This window comes from Columba livia, chromosome 1 (genome assembly GCF_036013475.1).
Source record: "Columba livia isolate bColLiv1 breed racing homer chromosome 1, bColLiv1.pat.W.v2, whole genome shotgun sequence".
NCBI lineage: Eukaryota > Metazoa > Chordata > Aves > Columbiformes > Columbidae > Columba > Columba livia.
Window position 1 is genome coordinate 205,031,881 of NC_088602.1, and position 25,990 is coordinate 205,057,870.

The 25,990-nt window shown below is 38.5% G+C and overlaps 1 protein-coding gene and 1 long non-coding RNA gene across 5 annotated transcripts in view; one reads left to right on the forward strand and one right to left on the reverse strand.

The window, feature by feature from the left end:
* Positions 1–25,650, forward strand: part of UPF2 (UPF2 regulator of nonsense mediated mRNA decay) — a 57,917-nt gene extending 32,267 nt beyond the window's left edge. For 2 of the 4 annotated variants that reach the window (XM_065050123.1, XM_065050124.1), the window contains 9 exons: positions 316–591; positions 2,288–2,471; positions 4,460–4,599; positions 6,103–6,207; positions 7,115–7,213; positions 7,963–8,130; positions 13,188–13,329; positions 17,006–17,126; positions 24,354–25,650. In XM_065050123.1, coding sequence (XP_064906195.1) covers positions 316–591; positions 2,288–2,471; positions 4,460–4,599; positions 6,103–6,207; positions 7,115–7,213; positions 7,963–8,130; positions 13,188–13,329; positions 17,006–17,126; positions 24,354–24,363 — 1,245 coding nt within the window. In that variant the 3' untranslated portion in view covers positions 24,364–25,650. Of the gene's footprint in view, positions 1–315; positions 592–2,287; positions 2,472–4,459; positions 4,600–6,102; positions 6,208–7,114; positions 7,214–7,962; positions 8,131–13,187; positions 13,330–17,005; positions 17,131–24,353 lie in introns of those variants that run through there. The other 2 variants (XM_021298216.2, XM_005510293.4) reach the window with 1 other exon arrangement.
* Positions 1–25,990, reverse strand: part of LOC135578323 (uncharacterized) — a 262,971-nt gene that overhangs the window by 86,498 nt on the left and 150,483 nt on the right. The gene's annotated exons all lie outside the window — the stretch shown is intronic.

Genomic DNA, 25,990 nt, shown 5'->3' on the forward strand with positions numbered 1-25,990 from the left:
GTATTTTGACAGGGGTTATAGTTACAAGAATTCTCTAGGCAATGAAAAATTTAAGACAGAGTATATTAAATGTATTTGAACATTATAATAACTACTAACTGATGCATTTTCATAAATACCTTCAGTACTTTTCAATGTTTAATTTTGTGTAATGTACATAGCCATAAATACCCATCTTTCATTGCAGTGAATTCCATCAATTTAAAATAAAATCAAAATAAAACCCAATAAAACAAAACCCCAGAACTTTTTATGAAGATTCTATTGTATCTGCATGATGAAGTGATTTTTTGTTGTTGTTTTTCTTTGCTAAAGGTTAACCAACCAAAGTTTAACCAGCGGCGGATCAGCAGTGCCAAGTTTTTGGGGGAACTTTACAATTACCGGATGGTGGAATCAGCTGTAATATTTCGAACTCTCTATTCTTTCACATCATTTGGTGTGAACCCTGATGGCAGCCCTAGTCCACTGGATCCTCCAGAGCATCTTTTCAGAATCAGACTAGTCTGTACAATCCTCGATACCTGCGGGCAATATTTTGACAGAGGATCCAGCAAACGAAAACTTGATTGCTTCCTTGTATATTTTCAGGTATTCTAAACTAAATTTTACGTTGTTTTGTGGATTTCTTTAACAAGTGAATATAGGTCAGTCTGTTACATATTTCTCTCATTGTTCTCTAGCACTATAGTTCTTAGAATCCTGTCTGGCTGATAGCAGTTTTATTTTAAAGTGACATGTACGTTCAGTTATGTGTTGATGTTACTGTTCCAATGAACATGCAGAACACTGGGGTCGCGATTGATTCACTGAAGGGTTTAGGGTCCCTCCTTCAGGGGGTCTCAGCAAGTGGAAAAATAGGCTGCCAGAAACCTTGTGAGGATGAGTATTGAGTCTTCCAGTTGGGCTGGAATAGCTCCATGCAACAATATAGCCTGGCAGTGACTCCCTAGACTGCAGGAACAGAGCTGGGACTCCTGGACTGTGTGAATCATAGAATCATTTTGGTTGGAAGAGACCCTCAGGATGAACAAGTCCAACCATAACCTAACTCTGACACCAAACTATGTCCCTAAGAACCTCTTCTGAACACCTTTTAAACCCCTCCAGGGGTGGTGACTCCACCAGTGCCCTGGGCAGCCTGTTCCAATGCCTGACAACCCTTTCTGTGAAGAATTTTTTTCCTAATATCCCTGGCACAACTTGAGGTCATTTCAGTATGACATTGAGGATGTTTCAATATCACATTGAAGTTCTGCACCACTAGGGTGGTGAAGACCAACAGCATATGATGTTGTGTTGGCAAAGGTGTAGCCAGTGGATTGAGGAAAGTGATTTTATTTTACTTTTTCCCTTCCCTTCTACTTGGCACTTATGAAGCCACATCTGGAGCCCTGTTTCCAGCTCAGGACTCCCTGAGTAAAAGAGAGAAGAGACAGCAGCAAACTGAGCTGAATCCATTCTATCTAAATTATACTAAATTAGAACATTATGTTCTATCCATTATCTAAATTATACTAAATCAATGATATTAAAAATTAAGGTGATAACTTATTTCAGGCCTTCAGGATGTGTACCCTTCATCTGGATCTAGATGCAAACCAATTTTGTTGAAGTACAGCATGGTCCTGTTTTCAAACCCAAACCAAACCGGCCATGAAGAAGTCATTGTATTTTTGGTTACACCTTAGGGTTTCAATGAGCATTTCTTTTGACCAAGTCACCTTTTAAGTAAACGTTCTGTTACTCGTACTTCTTTTTCAGATGCAATTTTTGCGACACCTTTGTTCTCAAATTCTACTGTCACAATTTTACTGTAAGGGATAGGGGCTAATTTGTTATAAACTGGATAAGTCACTTCATACTAGCTGCAGTCTTAACTTTTTGTGATGTTTCCTCCTTCCTTCCCATAATACGCCTTTGTGGGAGTTAATTTTCTTGAAAATATATGGAGGAAGGATTTGAAAGTTGGGTGATTAAGTGCTCATCTCGCATAGAAAAATCTACACTTAGAAGTCACTTTCTTTTCAGGGCTTTTTTTCCTCAGTATTCATACTTCTAACAGTTGTTGTGAGAAAAGGAGCATATTCTCAATGATAGTGATACCCACTGTTATCAAACAATGTTTAGTGATATAAAAATATCTAATAGTTACATGAAGTAAGAGAGTAGTGATGTGGAATCTTTGCATTTTCAACTGTACAAACATGACTGGGCATTACAAACTTCGTGAGTAGCTTATAAATGCCAGTGTGCATATGATTTATTTGGATGTTTTGTATTCTAGCGGTATGTTTGGTGGAAAAAAAGCCTGGATGTTTGGACAAAAGACCACCCGTTTCCTATAGACATAGACTATATGATTAGTGATACACTGGAACTGCTGAGGCCAAAGATAAAGCTCTGCAATTCTCTGGAAGAAGCTGTCAGACAGGTGCAAGACTTGGAACGGGAATTCTTAATAAAATTAGGTAAGAAAATGTGCAGGGGGGGTTTTTTTGACAATTCCTGTATTTCTTAAAATTATGTTTTATATGACGATAGATAACTATTGTTATTCTCGTGATCCTTTTATTCTCCTGAGAGAAATATATTTGGAGGGAGGGTGTGTGTATACCTATATTAATATATGGAGTATATTAATATATGGAGTATATTAATATATGGAGTAGTATGGTGCAAATAGTGAAGAAGCAAACTATGAGTTTTATTAGAAAAATTTAGGAAGCACAAGACAAAAATCAGGGAGTGTTTGCACATTACTGCAGCCTGTGGGTTGTTGAGCACTGATGGAAACCAGCTTGGTGATTTTGGTTCCTTGGAGCTCTGTGTTTCTTCCCCTGTTCTGGATTTGACCAGAGCTGTGAAAGTAAGCGGTAGGCTAGGACTAGAATAAAAGAGAAAACATGTTTTGCTCTTAAAACACTGGCAGGCACTTTGAGCCTTAGGCTTCCTTTGGGATGATTTCGAATGGGCTTCACGTTTCAGTAGAGGCCAGAGGATGATTTCCTTTCCATGAATTAGAGCTTTGCTTGGATTATTACAGTTTATTTTCTTCTTAAAATGTATCTGTCATCTGGCTTGTGTGCTAGCTTGCAGTTCCTGCTAAGACCACACTGATGTATATTTATATTTATAAATCCTGTTGTGTTAAAATCAGTTCATTTCAATAGAAGAAAGTTGGGCTTTCAGCACAACTCAGTTGACTACTAATTAGTATGTATCTAAAACAACTGTCATCATATTAACTTGTAAACCTTTTGTACATATCAGTTCTTAGTATTATTGGATACTGCTGTGTTCATTTCTCATTAGATTCAGTTGTTTTCTAGTCTTCCATTTTTATTTGAAGAAAATCTTTTATATGTAAATGTGACACTTTGCAAGTGTTAATTCTGGCCTTAATAGAACTTGTTCTAATTAGACAAGTTCAATATATAAGAATAGTCCTTTAATCTCGTAGGATGAGTATGTGTAATTGCCAGGTAAAACATTGCAACATACATTTTAGGAGAAATTTGAATTTTTAATATGCTGTTCATTTAATTGACATGCCTTAAAATTACCCATGAAATGCAGACAAAAATTTCCTTCTGGTATGATCTAAATTACCAGCTTTTATGCTCTCAAAATGATAACTGAGAAGTAATTTACAACTCCTTATATAAACTGTAATATTCTTTGGAAAGATACTTGGCACTTCCTTCCTACAAATCATAAGAACTTCTGTTCTCTGGATCATCACCACCACTACAGCAGTTGGATTCAGTAAAGTTAAGGGGAGATACGTGGTTGCTGAATGTCACCAAGTGTTGGTGACATTTTACTGTGTTTGTTTTGGCACTGGTGAAGCCCATCAACAGTACAGCCTTTAAAAAGGGAGTTGTGTCCTGCATGTCCCACAAAGCTATTGCTTTTCTTGATGCTGATATTACTTGTTTGCTATTAAAATGTCAGTATGGGGTGTGATAGTTCCTAGTCCTCCTGTTAGGACTGTTTGGAGGTGGTCTCAGGAAGGTCGTAGTCTGCTTTTCTGATCTTTGAAGGTTATGACAATAGGTGCCTGCCTATCTGCTGGTTTTGTAGAGCATCTCTAATTTAGTGTTCATGTTTCAGTGCATGTTTCAGTAAAGCTGCATGTTCAGTTTGAGGATATTTTGAAGCAGTTTGCACAGTGCACCTTTTTGATTGGTGTTCTATGGGAGATATTACGCCTTATCCATAATGTTTTCCTACTTTTTTTGGCAGGGAAATTATTACCCTTTACAAATAAGGTGACTATACAGAAAACATTTCATTCAGTAGTTGACTATTACGACCCATTGGAAGTTTTAGTGTTCAGTAATCATGGACTTTTGAAGGGATCTTCCACCTATAATTTGAGCTGTTATATGTATTGTAATGTTCTAATTCTGTTCTAGTTCCTTGTTCTAATTCTTTCTCTTTTTCCAAATTTCAGGAATCGTGAATGACAAGGATTCCAAAGATTCCATTACAGAAGGAGAGAATCTGGAAGAGGATGAAGAGGAAGAGGAAGGTGGAGCAGAGACAGAGGAACAATCTGGAAATGAAAGTGAAGTAAATGAGCCAGAAGAAGAGGTGACCTTAATCCTTATCTTGCTTTGCATAAAATGAATGAGTAATCAATATTTTTCTTACTCATTACTTGCTGAAGCCCTCCTATGTCACAGAGTTGGCAGGTGAAATGTGGGTGTGCACAACCCAGTCAGAATTCTGAGGGTATTTCCATCCTGGTTTTGTGTATGTGGAAAACCAAATATAGTGTGTCTGAGGCTTATTCTAGATAAACTATGGCAGAAACTTGAACCTGACAACTTCACTCAGGGTATGTGCTGCTTCTCAACAAAAAGATGCCTTCAGGTTTTTGGCATGGAAATGTTTTCAGATAATTTTCTGTATCTGTTGTAGAAGCAAATGTATTGACTAGTTGTCAAAGCAGTCTAACAGGTGTTCCTAGTATGCCTGTGTAATATGAATAAATAAAAGATTTATGGAGCATAACAACCTTCCTTGTTTACTGTGCCAATAATATTTTGACTCAAAAATGGTGCAGCCAATAAAAAGGTGTGTGCATAGAAATTCTAACTTGTCACTATGACACAGCAAAGTTGATGTGGTAATGGCAGTGTTATGAGAAAATGAGTTAATCAAGGACATAGGAAATGCTTTTTCTTTTTATGCTTGGGTTGGTTGGTTTACTAGTAAGCTTTCTTTTAGTCTGTGCTTCTTAGCATTAAAGTTCCCAAAGTTTGGTGGGGTTTGTGGCTTTACCTACAAATGAATAATATCATTAGAATCACAAACGGTTGGTGATGGGGAAGGGACCTCTGGAGGTCTTCCTGTCCAAACCTCCCTCGCTCAAAGCAGAGTCGCTTACAGCAGGTTCCTGCGGCAATGTCTAGTCAGGTTTTTAATACCTCCAAGGAAGGATGCTCCACAATCCATTCTAGTGTTTAAACACCATCACAGTAAAGAAGGCTTTTTTCTTTTCTTTAAGTTAAATTTTTTAACTTGTGTCCATTGCCTCTGGGTGTGTCACTGGATGCCACTGGTAATAGTCTGACTCCCTCCTCTTTGCTCCATCCCTTCAGGTATTATATACATTGAGAAGCTCTCACCCCACCCTGAGCTTTCTGTTCCCCCAATTAAACAAGACCTTCTCTCTCAATTCTCTCTCAGCATTGCTGATTCTTGGTCAGTTTGTTGTCCACCAGGACCCCAGGCACTTCTCTTACTGGGCAACCTCCAACCTGCGCTGGTGAATGGGGTTAATGCTCCTCAGGTGCAGTTCCCTGCGCTGAACTTCCACCCATTGCTCCAGTGTGTTGAGCTGTCCCTGAGTGGCAGCACAACCACCTGCAGTGAAAATGTCAGATATGTTTGTGAAAACGTCAGATGAAGCTAAGGGAGTTCAGGCTGACACATTAAATACAAAACCTAACAAACAAATTCACTAAGACTGAACTAAACAGCTTTGGATGGGGAGAGAGTAAGAAAGGTGCAGAAAATGTGTATGAAGAATCAAGTTCAAGTGGTCTGTTTGTTTTAAAATAGTCAAAAGTTATGCAATGCATATTTCAGGAGGGCTCGGACAATGAAGAAGAAGAAGGTGAAGAAGAGGAGGAAGAAAACACAGATTATCTTACAGACTCCAATAAGGAAAATGAAACTGATGAGGAGAATACCGTATGTATTGTAGCTTTAGATAAGTGAATCGGCTCTTGCGTCTTTGGTTTTCTCTACTGAATGTTTTTTTGCCAATGCTGCTCATAACATATCTGGGAAAACACAGCAAGAACACTCCTGCTATTACCTCACATTTTAGAGCTTATTTTTATATTTACAAACTTTCATTATTACCTTCTGAAAATATTTATGCCGTCGAACTTTACTACATGTTGTCACAGGACTGTGCACTTTCCTAGGTAGCTACACTAGAAAAGATTGCATTAATGATGGTTTTGCAATGCCAGCAATGGTAGTAAGCTGATATGATACAAGGGAAACTAGACACTCCACTAGATCTTGGAGACCAACCAAGAAGCGCAAAATTCCTAAAATATGAATTTGGGATTTGCAGATTAACATCTGTAGCAAAAGAACCCATCAGGTTGAGCCTGAATTGCAGTTGCAGAGTAAAAATAATGATCAATATAGGACAATATGTTGGGGTGCTGACTTAAAACATTTTTGTGGTCATATGCTTTCTAAATACTGAACCATAGTGTTTGTCTTGAAACACCCATCTATCTTTATGAACTTAATGGAGAAATTAGTTAAATTAGGTGTGGTAGGAGTAGACTTTTTTGTGTTGTTGCCATATCTAGAGTGTGTACATACACATCTATACATACACACTAGTATGTCACAATATCATAAGTGGCCAATCTTTGTAATGATGCAATAAACATCAGAACATACTTCTTCGAGGAAGTAATCCAAGCTGAAAATGTTTTTCTTCACACTTTATTTTTTTAAGCCTTTGATTATCTATGATATAGAAGCAATAAGGATATTTTTCCACTTAGTTCTGGACTGAATATTCATATTTCTGAAACTAATGTAATAGGTTATGTTTTTCCCATTACAATAGGAAGTAATGATTAAAGGAGGAGGACTTAAGCATGTCCCTTGTGCAGAAGATGAGGACTTCATTCAGGCATTGGATAAAATGATGCTGGAAAATCTTCAGGTATAAATACTTATTTTCTTAAATAATTGGCTGTACAGCTAATTAGAATTTTTTTACATAAATAAGTGATTGATGCTCAGCTTCCCATACTAAAGACCATGGTTTATTTTTTTTCCTAGTTGTGGGCTCTTCTCTGCAATTGACATGTTTGGATAAGTAGCTTTTAGTAAAATAGCTGTTAATTTGTATTGTTTGCCCAGTGAATATATGGCATGTTGACATACATTTTACAGGCTGAATAATAACTGCATCAGATACTATGCAACACTTCTGACTCTATCCTAGACTATCCAAGCCTAGGTTTTAGTATGTCTGAATGTAGCTGCATTTAAATTTGAATAACCTTTAAGTCCTCTGCGTAGTTTTTTTTTTTGGTCACATCTGATAAATATTTAAGTATTGAGCATAGCAAGCCCTGTACGAGAAATACATGAATAAGATGCTACAAAAAATCTTGAATGTAGTGTCCATTCTCAAGTGTGTCTCATCAAGTCTGCAGATTTCTTTCCTTCAAATGTTATCTGAAATTCCTTTAACATGTGAAGTATTCTGTCCCTGTAACTTTCTTCTTCACAAGCAAGGAAACCAAAGGAAAATGTAATAGAGCCTAATATACTTATTTATGTATTATTCTTTATTCTTGGAAGATTAAACCTTTAATCAGTCATGAAAATATGGATGTTACCAGACTGACTGACGTTTTTAGCATTTGAGCATTTATAGAATTTACTTCTTTTCTCTTTTAATAGCAACGGAGTGGTGAATCTGTGAAAGTCCATCAGCTGGATGTTGCCATTCCTCTGCATCTCAAAAGTCAGCTCAAGAAGGGTCCCCCACTTGCAGGTGGGGAAGGAGAGTCAGAGTCTGGAGACACGATGCCATTTGTCATGTTAACACGAAAAGGCAACAAACAGCAGGTAAGAATTTATGTATGGTCTAGATATTGTATAACTAAATAAATCCTTTCACTTTCTTGAAAGTTGCACTTCGATTTTGAAGTCACAGAATTTTTTTGTCTTCATCCTCTTCTCAGAATGGGATACTGACAACTTAATTTTGATAAACAGAAAATACCACATGTAGTTTCTTGGAATTTTTGGTTGTTAATATAAATCATGCAGAAAAATTCTGTGATTAAATTGTACAATTATTAAGTATGTTTGGTGACTACACTAGCAAATAGTGGTGCATCTTACATGTATTTAAAATCTATGTGTGGCAGATGAACAGATGTGTTTGGTGGACTGCCACTGAATGTTGAAAGGAATAGGGGGAAAAAAAGAGAATATTCCAGAATCTTCAAGATTCTGCATGTTTTTCTGAGAACACTTTCAGCTTCAACTCAAGATGTGTGGCATTTGCTAAATTCCATTTCCTAATTAACTGCCACTTGGCTGAATTTGTTCAACTTGCAAAACATGTCATTGTCTCTGAAGACGCTTTTAGAGAGCTATTCCAAAACGCACTGAGTGAATCTCTCAGAGAAACTTAAATGGAAATCACCTTAACGAAACAAATAAACCCCTTTCTTCATGCAGCCAAGCTCTATATTTGTCTTGGCTCTTTTCTCCAGTGTATATTTGAATTTTCCTAGGTCAGCAGATACACAGCGTGCAAATCAATACCGAACACATTCCACATGCATTTCTCGTCATGACTTAGGTCTTCTAAAGAAACCTTTTCATTTCGGTTGTATAAATTGATGATGAAAATGAATGTCTCTGAGTTTATATGGAGAGCAAAACCAAAGTGGTGTTTGATTCCATGCATCTGTACCTTTCAGGTGTTTAGATCTGTGTCATTGCTTTGTTTTGACTTTTGTTACCTAAATTGGGACTGCAGTGTATCAGTTGAGGTATATAAACTGGAGTAGAGTCTTTCTCTTCCTTCATATGAAAGATACTTCAAAAATCTATGTAGAAAGTGAGCACCTCTCCTCTCATAAATCACTTGAACTAGCAAGTGGCTGCTCTGAAAGTGTAAGTGCTGATACCTGTTTGATTAGGGCACGTTCTCCTTGCATTTAAGGGTGACGATCAACTGATTTCCTTACTACATTTGCTTGTTCTGTTTTTCTGAAAGTTGTTATATATGAAGTTCTACAAAAGTTTTGAGTTGGGAATTTGAACTGTTGTCATTGATTTGAGAAGGGATTTAAGAGAAATCTCTCAAAAGAAAGGTACTTAGCTTTTTCAGGATAATTTACTAGGAGTATCTGCATCTACCAAGAATTTTAGGATCTTCATATTCTGCATGAGGGGAAAATATTGCTGACATGTGGCTTAAAAAGAAAGCAGGACTTGTTCAGGAGTTTTTGCCGCTCCTCCCCCAATATTTGCTTTTGGGAGTAGGCTCTTCCTGCCAAAACTCCTCTCAGTGTTTCTAGAAATGTAGAAAACAGTTGCTTTATAGACTACTTTAGTTCTTGAGTCAATGAAAGGCTTCTTTATCCATAGCTCTGTATTCAGATAGAAAAAATAAGCAGGAAAGAAGAGGTGGAGCTGAAAAGAAAATAATTCTTCCTTCTTATATGACTTTATTTTAAATCTGTGTGAGCAGAATGTGCAGAGTTTTGAAGTGATGGAGGCGAACTTTACTGTTAATTCATAGCTGTAGACTTTCAGCTTTTAAAAACGGTCAGAAGGAGTTTGCAGACAGCCTGAAAGGCTTTAAGTAACTTTTCCTCTGTGCAGTCCCTGCAATAATAAGCGTCACCGCCTCACTCTATCAACCTAATAGCTTGCTGCGTTTGATCTCTGTTCTTTGACAGCGGTGTTGCTGAAACTTGAAATCTTGACTGTAAGAAAGTACTTACTGATGAAAATGGAACGTGCTGTGCTTTTTTCCGGAGGTTAATATTTGGTAGTTGAGCTCCAATCACTAAATACTCACTTCACGTGCCAGTTTTGAGCCAGATTTTAGTGGAGCATTGACAAGTAGGCTTTTTTAAGCAACACAACAACTGACTTCTATTTACTAGCAGCTTGCAACCTGAACTAAGTCATTGCAGACTGATAGTAACGAGGACACAGTCACCGTTTTTTGTCACACTGTGATTTACTAAAACAGACAATAGCAAGACACTGGTTTACCCAAAATCCTTGCAATAGAAGGCTGCATTTTTTCATCCATCAGCTTTAGCAAAGGAGTTGTGTGACAGAACTAGTAGCCGTATAGCTGAATATGGTCATTGGAAGTTAGACTATGGCCTCGCAATTTATCCAAGATCCATGAGAGGGCAAGGGGCCTCAAAGCAGCGTTGCCATCATGTTGCCATCAGAGCTGAGGTTTGCCTAATACCATTTGATGGTTTTGAAACTGTCCAAGAAGTTTTATGCCAGGTAGGTGTGAATTAAGGTCACCTAGTGTCAAGAAACTTGGTTAATAACCGAGGCCAAAGATTTCCTTCCATTCAAAAGATTTCTAGCAAGGTTCCATAAGAGAATGTTGACATCTGTGGAATGGTCGAATCTGTCCTTGAATGGGAAGTTCTTTATCTCAGTGATGTTTTTATGAAATCTGTAATCTAGTCTTCCAGATGATGGTTTTTCCTCTTTCTTCAGTTTGCAGTCTAAGTGAAGTCCTTATGTTCTGTCCTCATCTCACAGATTTTACAAGAGGGTTTTTGATATATCTCTTCACTCCTTGCAAATCAGAAATGTTTCATTTGCTCAGTAATCATTGTCTCCTTTAGTAATTGTCATCAGTAATCTGATTTCAGACAGCAACTCTGATTGCCTTAAGATAGTGATTCAGTGATGCTTTGTTAATTACCAGTCTGGTTTTTGTAGCTGTTTCTTTTATTTGTACCCCTCTATATTTCAAGTTTTTTGTTCTACTTTAAGCATCCCATCTGAAAACACTTACCAATCCCATTAAACCAATAAATCCGTAGAACAGATAAAATATAAAGGACATATTAAGATGGATGAGGAGCTTAATGGTGAAGCTAAGGAATGATTTTTATCATGAAATGCTTCTAATGGGTTACTTATTTATGTCATTTGCGTAATGCTCATTTGACAGTATCTGGGTACACACACAGTTTGACTCAGCAAAAAGTAACCAAAGTTTACTTTTCTGTTGGAATTAGGGCTATAAAGATGCTGAGGGGCCTAGAGCACCTCTCTTATGAGGAAAGACCGAGAGGCTGAGAGGGGATCTCATCAATGTTTATAAATATCTCTAGGGTGGGTGTCAAGAGGATGGACCAGACTCTTTTCAGTGGTGCCCAACAATAGTATGAGGGGCGATGGGCACAGACTGAAGCACAGGAGGTTCCATCTGAATGTGAGGAGAAACTTCTTTCCTTTGAGGTGCCAGAGCCCTGGCCCAGGCTGCCCAGAGAGGTTGTGGAGTCTCCTTCTCTGGAGACATTCAAACCCACCTGGACACATTCCTGTGTGATCTGCTCTGGTGAACCTGCTTTAGCAGGTGGGTTGGACTGGATGATCTCCAGAGGTCCCTTTCAACCCCAACCGTTCTGTGATTTCGAAAACTTTCATTTTTATTCTTTCCCACACACCTTAGTAACAAGCTTGTATTTATATTCAATATAACATGCTGTTAGCCTCCTGTCTCCCAAAAAAAATCTTTTGCCTGATTTGTCTCATCTAAATAAATGTTCTAGTTGGTATGGTTGAGCTGTACTCAGCTTTTCCTCCAGTCTTTGCAAGTCTATCTTCACTCTTTCAAACAAAGTTTATTTTCAAATGCTTTATCTGAGTACCCTGTGTCTTCTCACACTCGCTGCTCATCTCCTGCTAGTGGGGCACTACTACCTAACATATACCTTGAGGTTTCTTACTAATTATTCCATTAAACACTTGCCATACGCAGTGAGGATTTTGCTTTACCATATACCTTCTCAACAGATAATAATGTATCCGTCTAAAGCTTTTGACTGTGTGGCAGAAAAGAACACTTAGAAATTTGCCCCTGTTTCTGTGGAAATAGATCTCAGCTCACAAGAGCAAGCAGCAGGATTCAGAGCAGTTCCTGCTATATTGAGAGTGATTATCCTTTAGTGCATTACCCTACTTATTGCACGGAAATACTTATTTCTAATGGATCTGCAGTTGAAAGAGGAAATGCAATTTTTCTAAATACGTTCACAAACTTTGGCATTAAGGGGTTTCTTAACATTATTGTTTCGGTTTCAGATAAGATTAAGAATCAGTTCTCTGATTTGGAACAATCGTAAAAAAAGGTGGAATAAAAACTTAGATTTTCTGAGACTGGGTAAAAATAAAACATCTTCCTTAAGCTTCTGAAAATCTCAGCTGTAGTAGTATTAGCAAGCTTACCTTTAATGTAGCTTATGGCAAATCAGATAATGCATTGAATGTGTCGTGTGGATGTTTGGGTGGCAGGGAGGAGGAAATGATTCAATTTGACACCAGAGTTGTCTGCAGACCACTAAGAAGCACTTTGGGGCTGGAATCATTCGTAGAAGGCAAAATAATGGCCAAGGGATGCTGGGAGAGACCAGAGATGCTTGGAATGCTTCTCCTGGTATCACAAGAGATAACAGTAGAAATTCTGCTCGGGGGCTTCATCTCTTTGGACAGTAGAGACTTTTGGAGGGAGAAGCAGCTTTCTGGTTTTATCTCAAGACCTGTGTAATTCATTGTGGGGGTATCAGTTTGGACGAGAATAAGAAATAAAGCACATAGCTTTGTGTTCCTGGTGAAATATAATCAATTTTGTTCTTATAAATACTGTGTAGAATAATGTTTTGCCTTTGCAGTCCATCTACCTTTGTTGTATGTTCTCTCTGTCTTTAGGAGGTCTGAATAGCTTGTGTTTTCTCGTGCAACAAAGAACACACTTTCCAGTAGAAACTTCTATAGAAAGTATTTCATCACAATGACCTAGAAATAATCATAACCCTTCTGTATTTTGAGATGTATTCTGGTTGGTGGTTGTTTTATTTTTCTGTGATGGGCACTTAAAACCTTCTTTTCATTTGCAGTTTAAGATCCTAAATGTACCAATGTCTTCCCAACTTGCTGCAAACCATTGGAACCAACAGCAAGCAGAGCAGGAGGAGAGAATGAGGATGAAAAAGCTCACTTTGGATATCAATGAACGGCAAGAACAAGAGGACTACCAGGGTAAGAAAAGCACCAAGTATTTGTTATTTTCAGAGGAACTTTTGTGAATCTTCATAAAATATTATTTGTGTTAATTAGCAGTTCAAGTTTTGAATATTGATTTGTGATACTTCATGGAAAACCTGTATTTTAGGTTGTCATACATTATTTACTCCTTGGTCTCTGTGCTTGAAGAAGTTTTTGTAGCTCATCCATGAAAGGGAGTTTAAGTGGGCCTCAAATCTCTGCATTTCCATTTATTTTGGGAAAGGGGAAGAACTGACATTGTTTCCTTAATAAGATCACACAAAATTAATCTGATGTTTGTGGTCTTGCCTCCATTTCTGCAAGACTAATTCCATGCGACTTAAACTCTGCTTTTTAGATATTAGTTATTTTAAATATTAATAGTATTTAGAATATTCCACCAGTCTTGCTAAGTCTTGCAAATACCACTGAGAGGTAACCTTTACCTGAGAAATAAACTGTCACCTCAGCTTCGTATTACTGAAGGTACTACAAATCTGGAACAAAACAGTATGTTAACAGAATGAAGATTTCATACAAATTATATCATCTCATTTGGTTGTTTTTAAATATGTAAGTCGGGCATTTTGGAACCTGGACAGCTTGAAGCAAACAGTTAATGCAGTGGATCATAAACTGGTGCATTGATGTGTTTTATTGGGTGGTTTGTTTTGTTCTGGGTTGTATTTTTTTTCCAGACTCAACTTCCCTTGGCTCACTCAGAGATTAAACAAAGCCAGACCAATAAAACCGGTGCTATTCAGTTCTTGTGTTAGTATTTCCCTTTAACATCTCCAAAGTTGTTGCTCTATTTTTTTTGTCAAGATGGTGCAGTCTGGTAATCACAGTGTAAGTAGTTAATTAACAGGAAATCTCATTGAAGGTATTTAGTGAAAGGTCATTATTCATCAAGAAATGGGAAATTTAAGTTAAAGCAGCTCTAGTTCTAAAAACACCGTGGAATTGAACGCTCCTTTCAGAACTTTGATAGTAGAACTACTAAACTTGTAATCATAAAAAGGAATATTTTTCCTAAGTGAGTGCCTGCAGAGTTCTGAAATGGTAACATAATATATTTGTAGTATTAAGCATCATAAGCAGCTTAAAAACTTCTTTCCCAAGACACTCCCTTCTTACAAAACCCACTCATGAAAAAGGAAGAGAAACTCTTGACTCCAGAATTAGACATTTAGGTGCTTTTCTCAGGCTTTTTGTGGGTTTTTCCTCATCAATGGTATTTTTGATGATGTTGTTATTGGTCGGGGCATTTGGGTTTTTCTGCCTTGTCTTATGACTTGGTTATCTTTAAAATCAGGTTGTTTAATCTAGGCTTTTAATGGAAGCTACTGTGCTGCTCATCCAAAAAAGGATCACATTGATTTTTGCCTGAGGGAAGTGAATCCAACAACTGATATCAGTTGATAACCAGTAACAGGCAATTTTGGTTTATTTTCTCAAACATTTTCCAGGTGCTATGTATAAGGCATTAATTTAGGGGAAAAAATCAACACAGAAGAAACAGGTTTTTCCATGGATATCAATTTTTAAAAACAGCTGTTGATTCTTTTTTGTTAACCTGGGTAAGACATACAGTAAAACCCAACTGAAAATGACATTGAAATTAAACAGGCCAAATTACATTGCTCCTTGGAACTGTTTTTGTATTTGGGTTTTGTGCAGTTGATTGTTACTTCTGAAGAGCTGGCTCGCCTGTAACAAGTTAGTACTAGTTATGTATATACTGAAAGATTTGGTTTAAAATTCTGTTTCAAACTTTGAACTTGCCAATGGAGGAATAAGTCTCAATTTCAGGAAGAATGTCTCAGGCTTGTCCTGATATTTCCATGTGCGTTTGGTTTCGTTTTTTATCTGAGCTAACAAATGAAAACTCACCAGTGTACTTTGAAGTAGCATCAGATAAACATTGCTGAAGTACTAAATAATTATTAATACAACTAACATTTATAATTCAACAAAACACTAGGAATTGGGTGACTCCATACTTTAGACTGGTATTTTTCTGTGTAGGTTATTCTTTTTCTTCACTAAAACCAAACATGAGTGACATGCCCTCAGCTCAGCTAATCTGTTGTGCTCCTTTGCTGTCTCTTCCTCGTGTTATCTTCACAATTACTCAGCTTCTCGGTTAGTGACTTCTCACAAATCCTGGTATTTTCTTTCACCTGCAGTGTGGAAACCAGAAGAGCCAGGCGTGCTCACACTTGCTCGTTCTTTGCTTCTAGCACCTGGCTGCCAATGCACCATAATCTCTTCTGATTTTCTTCCTGGGTCTTGTCACAGCCACCAGAGATCTCTCCTGGCAGACAGAATTATTTTGAAGGATGTTATTTAATGACGTTAACCCAAACGGACTGTCAGGGTGTTGAATGGCTTTGTTTCACATTTCCAGATGTTTATAGGGGAGTATGCAGAGTGTGAATACATGATTTATTAACCGTTGACACCAACATTGTGTATTAAATCATTCATAGTTTCCCAGTTTCTCAAAGACTGGGTGGATAACTTACTGAAAGTTTCACATGCGTTTTGTAAATGGCAGGAGAATCTTATTAGTCTCCAGTTTTGCCCTGTGCAAGTCATTGCAGGAGTAATGTTTGTTCCTAGCAGGTGATGGGTATGTGTCTCCAATGAGATTACCAGAGATTAGGGAACCAGACAGAGCAGACTTGCAAACATAATCTGTTTAACAGCTTATTCCACTTTTCCCCTTCGTTTATTCCATCTGTCTGTTTGCTGAGCAATGTGGATTCTTGCACAGGTGGACTGTCACAAATACTTTCCATTGAATGCACGAACGTATGGGCAGAGGTTATGTAGAGGTTCCTATGATGTTTATTTATAGTGATATCGAGTACTTAATAACCATTAACTTAGCCTGGTAAAGAGCTGTATTTTATCATTAAAAAGAAACTAAATTTTTAGAAATGCAGTTTTACCAAATGCTAAAACACAATACTTAACCCATCTTAAACTGCCCAAAAGTTGGGATGTCCAGGGCTAAACTGGCTTTTTTCTTCACTCACTTATTTCTTCCTGCTGATAATAAAGTGAAAAGCTCCATCCATGAGACAGCTGGTGTAATGTAGGTCAGCTGAGTCACGCTCTTCAGGTGCCCGTCTTCTCCGTCAAAGGATCCTGTTATGGCCGGCTTAGACTTAAATACCTGACTCCTCACTGCCTAATTTTAGGACAGGTGTCTTGCTGAGTCTTTAATTGGCAGCAACATTGTCCAACTGTTACTATTTCAGGGTAGTTTAATGTTGTGGCTTCTGCTACTGCTGAGAAGCTTTGTCCCTGATCATTGGTAAAGAAAGTGGTGGTTGGTGTCTTTGGAAAGAAAAGGTCACAGCCCCTTTCTTAAGCACCTGTGATGAAAACCATTGCTGGCAGTTCCTCCTGTAAAAACATCTGGAAATGCAAGTTCACATTATGGGATAGCTTGGCTTTGTCAAAGCTGTCTATGCAATTTACTAACTTTTTAAACAAATTAGCTGTTGTGGAATAACTTGAGCGTTAACCCTAAAGTATAGGACAGCGTAAATATCGTGTATTTTTTACGATATAGCAGTGAAATGTGCTTGTGTGAATTTCCCTTTAGGAAGATGCATAGAAAGTGTATGTAACTTTGTTTTTCTGTACAAAATTACAGAAATGTTGCAGTCTCTGGCACAGCGTCCAGCTCCAGCCAACACAAATCGCGAACGGCGGCCTCGTTACCAGCATCCAAAGGGAGCACCTAATGCAGATCTAATCTTTAAAACTGGTGGGAGGTAGGACAATCTTCTCTTAAATGTGGCAATTCTGGTTCTAGGCAAGTAATTACCTTCATAATTGAAACAGATAATGATCTGTGCAGTGCAAGTGTATGTGTTAGTAGTTTCCATTCTGAAGCGTTCTGTTCAAATACCGAGCAGTGTTTTGTGCTTCTAACAGTGCCTGTAAATGCGTCCTTGGCAGAGGTTTGGAAACCAGAGGATAATTTTTCAGTTGGGAAACGGCTGGTAGAATCTGATCCTCTTTTTATAGGGGGAAAGATGCAAGTCTGCTTTCTCAGGGAGAAAGGGAATAGGATATTTTTTACTATCTAAATTCCTATTGTAGTTTTTCAGTTTGGTGAATCTGAGAGCTGCACCTCTGTATTCAAAGCCCTGAATGGAAAGTGAATATAGTAAAGGTGGGGACAACCTTTGATTTATGGTATGCAAGAGCATACCAAAACCAGTATTAACATGAAAAGAGTCGTTCCAGACTGCCTAATAGTCATGTTGCAGCTTTAATATATCTCACCGTGTCCTTTCTCACTTGGAGTAAGCTTGCAAATAAACCATTAAATTAACCCTGCAGCACCGATTTGAATAGAGAGAGTTTGAGGGAAACGCAGACTGCTTTCATGTTTCTCTTCTCAAGTTAATTTTGGAGGCGGATACATAGAAGCAGAAACTGGGAAAGGAGAGTTTACCTCCTAATGGGTCTTTGTCAACTACGTATTAATGCTGCGTTACAGTAACATTGCCAGCTTCTTTCTGATACATTTTTATAGTCATTTTGTACCTTTCTGATGATCACTCGCTCCACTGAGACCCTATATAGATACTGCTTGTACAGTAAATTTAACAGTAATTTAAACAATTTAATATGACAGAATTGTTAGAATAGTTTGGGTTGGAAGGGACTCAATAAAACGAGTAGTGGTGTCCATTTAGCTTTTTCATATGACTGTGGCCTAACACTGCCATAGAAATAGAAACTATTCACTTGCACTGAATTGCCATAATACTTGCAGGTGTTTCATAAAAAACTGTGCAGTCTCTTTTCGGTCATCTTTCCCAAACACCTTGCAACCTGTGCGAGGAGCACGCTGCAGTTAATCTTCCAATACAGCAGCCAGATCAACAGATGTGACATTTGCAGATTTTATTAAATGCAATTCTTTTGAAAGCTTTTGATTTTCAGACATAATTTAGGACTTCACTGTAAACTAGGGCAGACATCGTCCAGCAAACAGTTTTAGTGTTTGCTTGTTCAAATAGCTGCGCCATGCGCCTGCAATTCTGATGTCATTTTATATTATGTCATTTACTCTTTGTTCCTTTTAATCTATAAGCTCCTTAGAGCGGTGACCAGGAAGTTTGTTTTATCGGGCACGTTTTATTTGTTGTATAGTGCAGCGCTCAGGTTTGTGGTCATGGATCAGTTGAGCCATCTTAGCCAGTGGTGAGGGAACGTTACTTTTCTTAATCCCAACCGAAATATATTTAAGCAGAGATTGATGTATTGGAGACTGCGTGTCCACCACGGGCTTTACCGCTTGTGGTATAGGTTGTCTGTCACCTACATATTTAGAACTTCTGATTTATGATATATGGAAGGTTATCTTCTGACTTTGAGGGGTGAACTGCTGTCTCTCCGCCCAGGGTAACCTCATATTTGAGTTAAGAAGTTACCCCGTCACTCTGAGGACACTGAAGTCTCTTTCTGTTTACTGAGAGCAAGTAGGAACTGAGCTATTCCAATATCTGTTTGGGGAAGTTTTCACTTTCCTACGTGATAAAACCAATTTGTATTATTACAAATGTTATGATATGATAAGTGAGCTGTGTTGCGTTGTTTTTTCTTTATATATGAAGAAGACCGATATGTTATTTTCTTGCAATAGTAACTGAAGTTCATTGAAAATAAAAATGTATGTTACTTTCTTTTTGAGCTATGCAACTTTCTAGTTTCAGTTTCCTGAATTTAGGGATAATCTGAGCAAGTAAATCTCTGAGTTGATTCCCCTGTAATGTACAATCTGACAGGTTCTGGTAGCTGAGGTTGGGATGAGAACTTTCTTGCATTTCCAGTAGTGCGAAGAGTAGTGAAATTGATTTAATGTTTTTACCTTTACTTTTGTGTTTCAAACACCTCTTAGAAAGTTCAATCCAAATCTCCCTATCATAATGGATGAGTCAGAAATGAATGAAGGCAGCAGTGGGATCTCTCATATGCTTTTAGCTGTAAAGAAATACTTTGCAGTGTTTGTTTTCTCTTAATATCCTTTGTCTGTCTTAAATGCAGTGAGATTTACAGGCTTTGTCAGATTTCTTATTATTTAGCATGTGCAAAATGCTGGATCAAAACCCAGAGTTTATTGCTGTTCCTTTGGAATCGCCTGCTTGTATAGCCTCAAGTTTTAAGACCTGCTAATCCTGCAAGACGGAAATCCTTTTGTGGACTCACACATTTAAGGATGACTGGCCTTAAAGATCATTTACTGTGACTCCATTAAAACCAGCGTTCCTTGACTTGCTTCAGCAAAACTGGGAAGGCAAGAATTTATCCTCTTGCCTCCAGTTCTGTAGCATTTGTGTATTAGAAAAGGACTTTGGCTGTCAAGCTGTTCAACTAACACCTTCAGGAAACACACAATTTACAAAAGGTATATTTTTTGGTGATAGGATTATTGTGAAAATATTCTTTCACGGTCCTGGAGAACTGCCTCTTGCTTCTTCAAAGTGTTTTTCCTTTGTTTAAAGAAGGTTAAGATGCATTCAATGCCTTGCTTATGGAGTGAAATGGAAATAACCACGTTTTATGAAATCAATTTAAAAACATTGATTACCAAGAAAGAAAAAAAGAATTGCAGTTAGAAATCTGACTATAGAGAAGAGAACGGACCTTACAGGGGAGTCTTTTACCCAGTTAAACCTCTCCTTGTTTCCTTGTTCTGGAAGTATGATAAAGAAAGAGGGCCTGTCTGTGTCTAAAGGCCCATTGGGATGCTGATGGAAGCAGGCAAACTAAATAATATTCAAATTAATTGGTAATTTCAGGTCTCCTGTTTGCATCTGCCTCTTATTTATCCCATTCAATAAAGAAAAATGAAGCATAAGGGTAATAACAGGATGCTAAGGTTTTATGAGCTAAGTATTCTCATAATGAAGAGTCATTAATGCTGAAAAATCAGAGTATGGATAAGGAGGAAAAATGTGAATTTAACATGAATTATTTTGGCTAGTGGACAAACACACTTCACACATCACCCCCTATGAGCTGATGTATTGACCCATCTTGTATTTTGAAGCTTTGAATTTGCTACTCACTGTCATACCAGGAGTCTTGGGCAGCCTAAATCCAGTTTCTCTGTTAGGCTCAGTCTAGCTGATTGTTGGAGACTATGGGTGTTGTTTTCTCAAACCCCACAGACTCTGGGGTGTTGGCAGAGCCCTGTCTCGAACTGCCAAATCTGTCCCTTCATTTATCACACTGCTTTTGAACTCTTTAGTTGTCATTTTCAATGATCTCTTGTAGTCTTTTCGAAAGAAATTGAGAGGTCATCACTTTAGCAGTCATATTTTGCTCTTGCTTCAGGGATTTTTATGATTGAATTGCTCCACTCTTGCTGTCGTAAATACTTAAATTCAGTGTTCTATTTAATTGTGCGCTAGCTCAGTTCACCTTATTCTTCGTCATCTTTTTCATCAGTATTTTAATCTCGATCCTTTATCTGTCCCTCTTGGTCCTGTTCTACATCCTTTTCCCCAGCACGTTCACCTGCTCCTGCAGCCAAACCTGCCTCTTGAGCTGGGTGAGAGCAGGAAAACCCGGAGCGGAATAGGATGGGGATCAATCCCAAATCCTGCAGCACTGGAACTGAGAAAAGAAAAAGCCCCATCCTCAGGTTTTGTCTTGGCGAGATGGTGCCTGTTGGGCTCTGCAAGTGTAGATGCTGGTCTAACCCAGACAAAGGCAAAGAGAGACCTGATCACAATTAGAAGGGAAAGGAAGGCAAGGTTTTACTTATTAGCACACTCATTTATTAAGACTTGGTTTAAAAAAGTCATTTCAATATAAATAACTAAAAACCCCTGCGGCTTTGTGGCCCTTTGGAAACTAACTATCAATCCTCAAAACACCTTCCTAGTGGTAACTCACTTTGCATACTACGGCTTTGATTTTTGTGTGTGAATCTGTGATGTTAACAGTATGGAGGTTGAGAATTCAGATTGGTCAGGAAATGATGAGGGCACCTTAGTACTTGTCCAGAAATGTACTCTGAGATGTGATTGTTCCCAGAGAATATATTCTTTACAGCTCAGTTGATAACAGCTATTTAAAATCTAGTAGTATATTTTTCAATACAAAATTGCTAGTTAATGTTCTACGGAACATCATTTCCAGTTTTGCTGTTGAGAGCGTAGTCACACCAGCAGTAGCAATATGTGCAGGATCAGCTGGAAGCCGAGATTGATTTCCTTAAATTATCTCAGGGACCAGTTGAGAGCAGGAGGCTGAACTTCAGACGCTGTTTTCCTCTTGAAAAACTGTCCTTCCCGCTAAAGCTCACGCACCTGAAAGCAAGAAAAAGCCTTTAGCAGGGCAAGGCACGCAAAGAACTGAAAGAGTATCATGTTTAAACCAGAAAAATAAATTCCAGGTGCTCATTGTGTTTCTATTTCACGCTCCTGGTTTGGGTTAATGTGATTAGAGAGACAGAGAAAGCACCAAAGCTGAGATTAGGCACGAAAAACAAATCAGCGAGTGAGTTTTGAGGTGTTTGGAGAAGGACTTGGTTTCGTATATTCTCGTGGGCATGTTTCATTTTAAGCCATAAGGTTGTCTTCCTGACTTAAGTTCTCCCAACTTCACATGTGCGATGGGTTTGTGATTATTTCCTGCCCTATGCTATGTTATGTTTCTGTGCGTTTTTACAAGTTCTGGTGTTCTGTGCCAGCCCTGATTAGGTAAAAGTGTTTCTCTATCACATGGAGTATGTAGGGAGTATTAGTACTTACACAGTGGTGTTGAGAAGATTTTATACAAATCAATAACTGTTGGTAGCAGGGGAGGGAGGCGAGGGAGTAGATGGCAAAAAATTGATTCATTTGGCACATAGAGTTCATGATGGTTTTAATTACAACTATGTGCTGAGATTAACCTTGCCAAATACAGGTTTGGATTGAGCTTACCAGTTTGGAGAGAAGTGTCATGTGAAATACCTGGTTTGGGAAAACTGCTACTAAGATTTTTATCAGCATCACTTTGCCCATATCCATTGAAACTCTGCTCACTTGGCCTTAATTGCTGCCAACACGCTATGGTTTGGACATGAGTAATTTTTACAAAGTTAGATACATGCAGCTACTCCTAAACTTTCTCCCTCCATCTCTATCAACAGTAGAATTATTCTTTTGTAAAGGGAGATGGAGAGGTAAAAGCACAATTCTGCAATTCGCTCATGTTTGAGGTTTCTTCTCTGTAACATTCTGCAAGTGAAATCTCATTCTACTAAATCTATTAAAATCAAAGTTCACTTCTTTTGCAACCACTTCGCCAACGTTGCTGATATCGAGTGTGCCACAGAGGACTGGAAATATTACATTACACAACACTAAGATGTAGTTAAAACCAGGTAGTAGAAGCAATGCTGCAGTAAGTGCTAGTGGTGCATCAGCTCACAGAATCACAGAATGTCAGGGGTTGGAAGGGACCTCAAAAGCTCATCCAGTCCAATCCCCCCATGGAGCAGGAACACCCAGATGAGGTTACACAGGAAGGTGTCCAGGCGGGTTTGAATGTCTGCAGAGAAGGAGACTCCACAACCCCCCTGGGCAGCCTGTTCCAGGCTCTGTCACCCTCACCAGGAAGAAGTTTCTTCTCATATTTAAGTGGAACCTCTTGTGTTCCAGTTTGTACCCATTGCCCCTTGTCCTATCATTGGTTGTCACCGAGAAGAGCCTGGCTCCATCCTCCTGACACTCACCCTTGATATATCTGTAAACATTGATGAGGTCACCCCTCAGTCTCCTCTTCTCCAAGCTAAAGAGCCCCAGCTCCCTCAGCCTTTCCTCACACAGGAGATGCTCCACTCCCTTCATCATCTTTGTTGCCCTGCACTGGACTCTCTCCAGCAGTTCCCTGTCCTGCTGGAACTGAGGAGCCCAGAACTGGACACAATATTCCAGATGTATTCCAGCTCAGTATTTCCATACAAAAATGTAAAGTGTTTAATTAAAATACACAAATATTGGATAACAAAACAAAGCAATACGTGAGAATACAGAATTACTGTGAAAGCTTTATCTGTTACAAGAAATAGGGAAGTTACTATGTCCAGTTTAACATTCTCCTTGCAAGATTTTCAATAAAATTAGGTTTAGGTTAAATTACTATTCAACAAATGCTTGGGGCTTATACACTGATGTAAAGAAACATTAAATCTCTTGCTTAAGTGGCAAAAGATTTGGGTTTGTCACCCTGGAGCTTTCTTGTGATTGTAAATGTCTGGTTTTTACTTTGCTTTGTACTACTAAATTTTAACTTGCAGTCTAGAAATCAACCGCAAACCAGCCCAGACACAGTAACTGACGACGTGCCAAAGTCAGTGACACTGATTTAGTGCTACTGCTCGATTACTCTGCTCTTGCTGAATCACATGCCTAAAAACTCGTGGAATTTTTCAGTGTATATTTACATTCTTAAGAGAATTAAACGTGACTTTTTGTGGGTGGGGATGTGTTTTCCACGAACAAGCAATGAACAGAGATTTTAATACAACTCTTGTCTCTCAAAAACGTTCTAACCGATGATTTGACTCTAGAAAGCCCTCGCTAACGTTTCTACAGTACCTCTAAATGTTAAGCTGCACAAGAAAATGAAAGCTAATACTAATACTAAATACTAATACTAATACTAAAACTAATACTTGAGTAAATTCACAAATCAACTTTGCACTTCAGTATTTCAGCATCTCATTTGGGAGAAAAAGGCAGCTATTTCTGAACAATTTTAGATTCATCTGCTGAGGTTGTATAGGGGATTTTTTCTGATGTAAATGAGCTACGTTCTTTTACCGGGTTTGGTCTTTTGAAAGAAATTATGCAGTAAATAGAAATATGTAACTTAAATATGTAGAGAGTAAAGTATCAAAATCACTACAGTTGATTTGAGTGGTTGCGAACCCACGAGGTGTTAGATATATCATATTAAGCTATTTATTTTCTCCTTTCTTTCCATAGGAGACGTTGATCCAGCAGCAAGCGTCATTTCATTAGGTCCTGTATCTCTGATGTTGTGGATAGTGGAGTCCTCCGGCGATTGAATGAGAGCAGCGGCCACATCTCAGCATGTCAGTCTAGAGCATTCGGAATCGAAACCTGGGACAGGCTGGGGCCGTGGGGCAGAGACGACGGCCTCCCCTCTTCCCCCCCAACCCCACGCAGAACAAGTGGAAGCTTCCAGTCATGGCCTACCAAAAAATACACTTAAAAATATAAAATTTAAAAAAAAAAAAAGCTTTTTGTTACGAGAACCGCGTTGAGGGTTAATCTCAGAAGAGCAGAAGTAAATGAACGAGGTGGTGAACTTGACCAGCGAGCAGCTCGGTGAAAACGAAGATCAACTTGGAATTCAGATGGATTATGCCGGAACGGGAAAGGTCTCTGACGCTCAGGATGTGGGAGAGTAAAGTTCAGAACTTGACGCAAGTTACGTTATCCCTGAATGGGGCGCTTCGTGCGGGAAGGATATTCTGTGGCGGCTGCAAATCTACAGTAAATCTGAAAGAGAACCCTGACAAGTAGGATGACTTCTTATCAAACACTCCTCAGCGAGAAAGCTTTTTGGTTAAGGAATTACCTTTCGCTGCCAGATGAGCAAGAAACGGAGGGTGGGGAGTGGGGAGGAGCGAAAAACTCAAGAGCAAAGGAGGTAAAAACGCCTGTTGAGGTTTAAAATAGAACGTGAAGTTGATTAACACGGGGTGTTGACTCGTACTGCTTGGAACAGCCTGACACCAGCCTAAGGACAGGGATATAGCTGAGCCCATTGTATGTATCATTGAAAACCAAAACGTGCCAGTCAGCGTTCACGGGAGGATGTCAAGGAGTGGATCCAAATGTTTTGTTGATCTTCATGGGTTGAGAAGCCTCTGTGTCAATTGAAACAAGCAAACGAAAAAGGTTTAAAAAATGAAAACGAAGATTTAAGTCTGGAAACAAGTAGAATTTTTATTTTTTTCTAAGTAGAAATGAGGTTTCTTGGTCTGTTTCTGACAATCTGTTATTTATTAGCGTAGTGTTTTGTTTGCTTTCAGGTAGAGGTAGTCAACTGAGTTAAGGAGCTCATCTGTATGTTACTACTAATTCTTATTTTCTAGCTCTTTTAAAATCCTTTTTACCACTGTTTTGGGTTTCTGCATGTAGGAAAGAGAGACTTGTAAAACTGTAACATTTCATACAGAAATGCCGCCCGATCTTCACCAGCTTCAGAAATCTGACCTTTGCCAATGCTGCAATAAAGTGTTGTAATTTAGAATTATCGTCTGTCTCTTTACGTTTGCTTTGCTTCTTCTGATACGGTGTTGTTGAGGAGTTTATGGTGTATCAGTGCGCTCGGGCAGCGCTTCAGACAAGCGACGTAAGAATAGGTGGCGTTTTACCAAAGCAGGAGGATTCCTGCCCCAAGAAACAGTCTTGAAATGTCAATGCAACATTTTCTTGCTGTTCTGCAAGGAATTGTGAAACTAAGATTGTGATTTCACATACCATAAGCTGCCATATACATTTAATTGAACCTCAGATAAATAAAGCTGGGGTTTGCTAGATTAATAGTAATGACGTTCCCTCTCGTGGCTCGTTGGTGCTGACCCATGAAG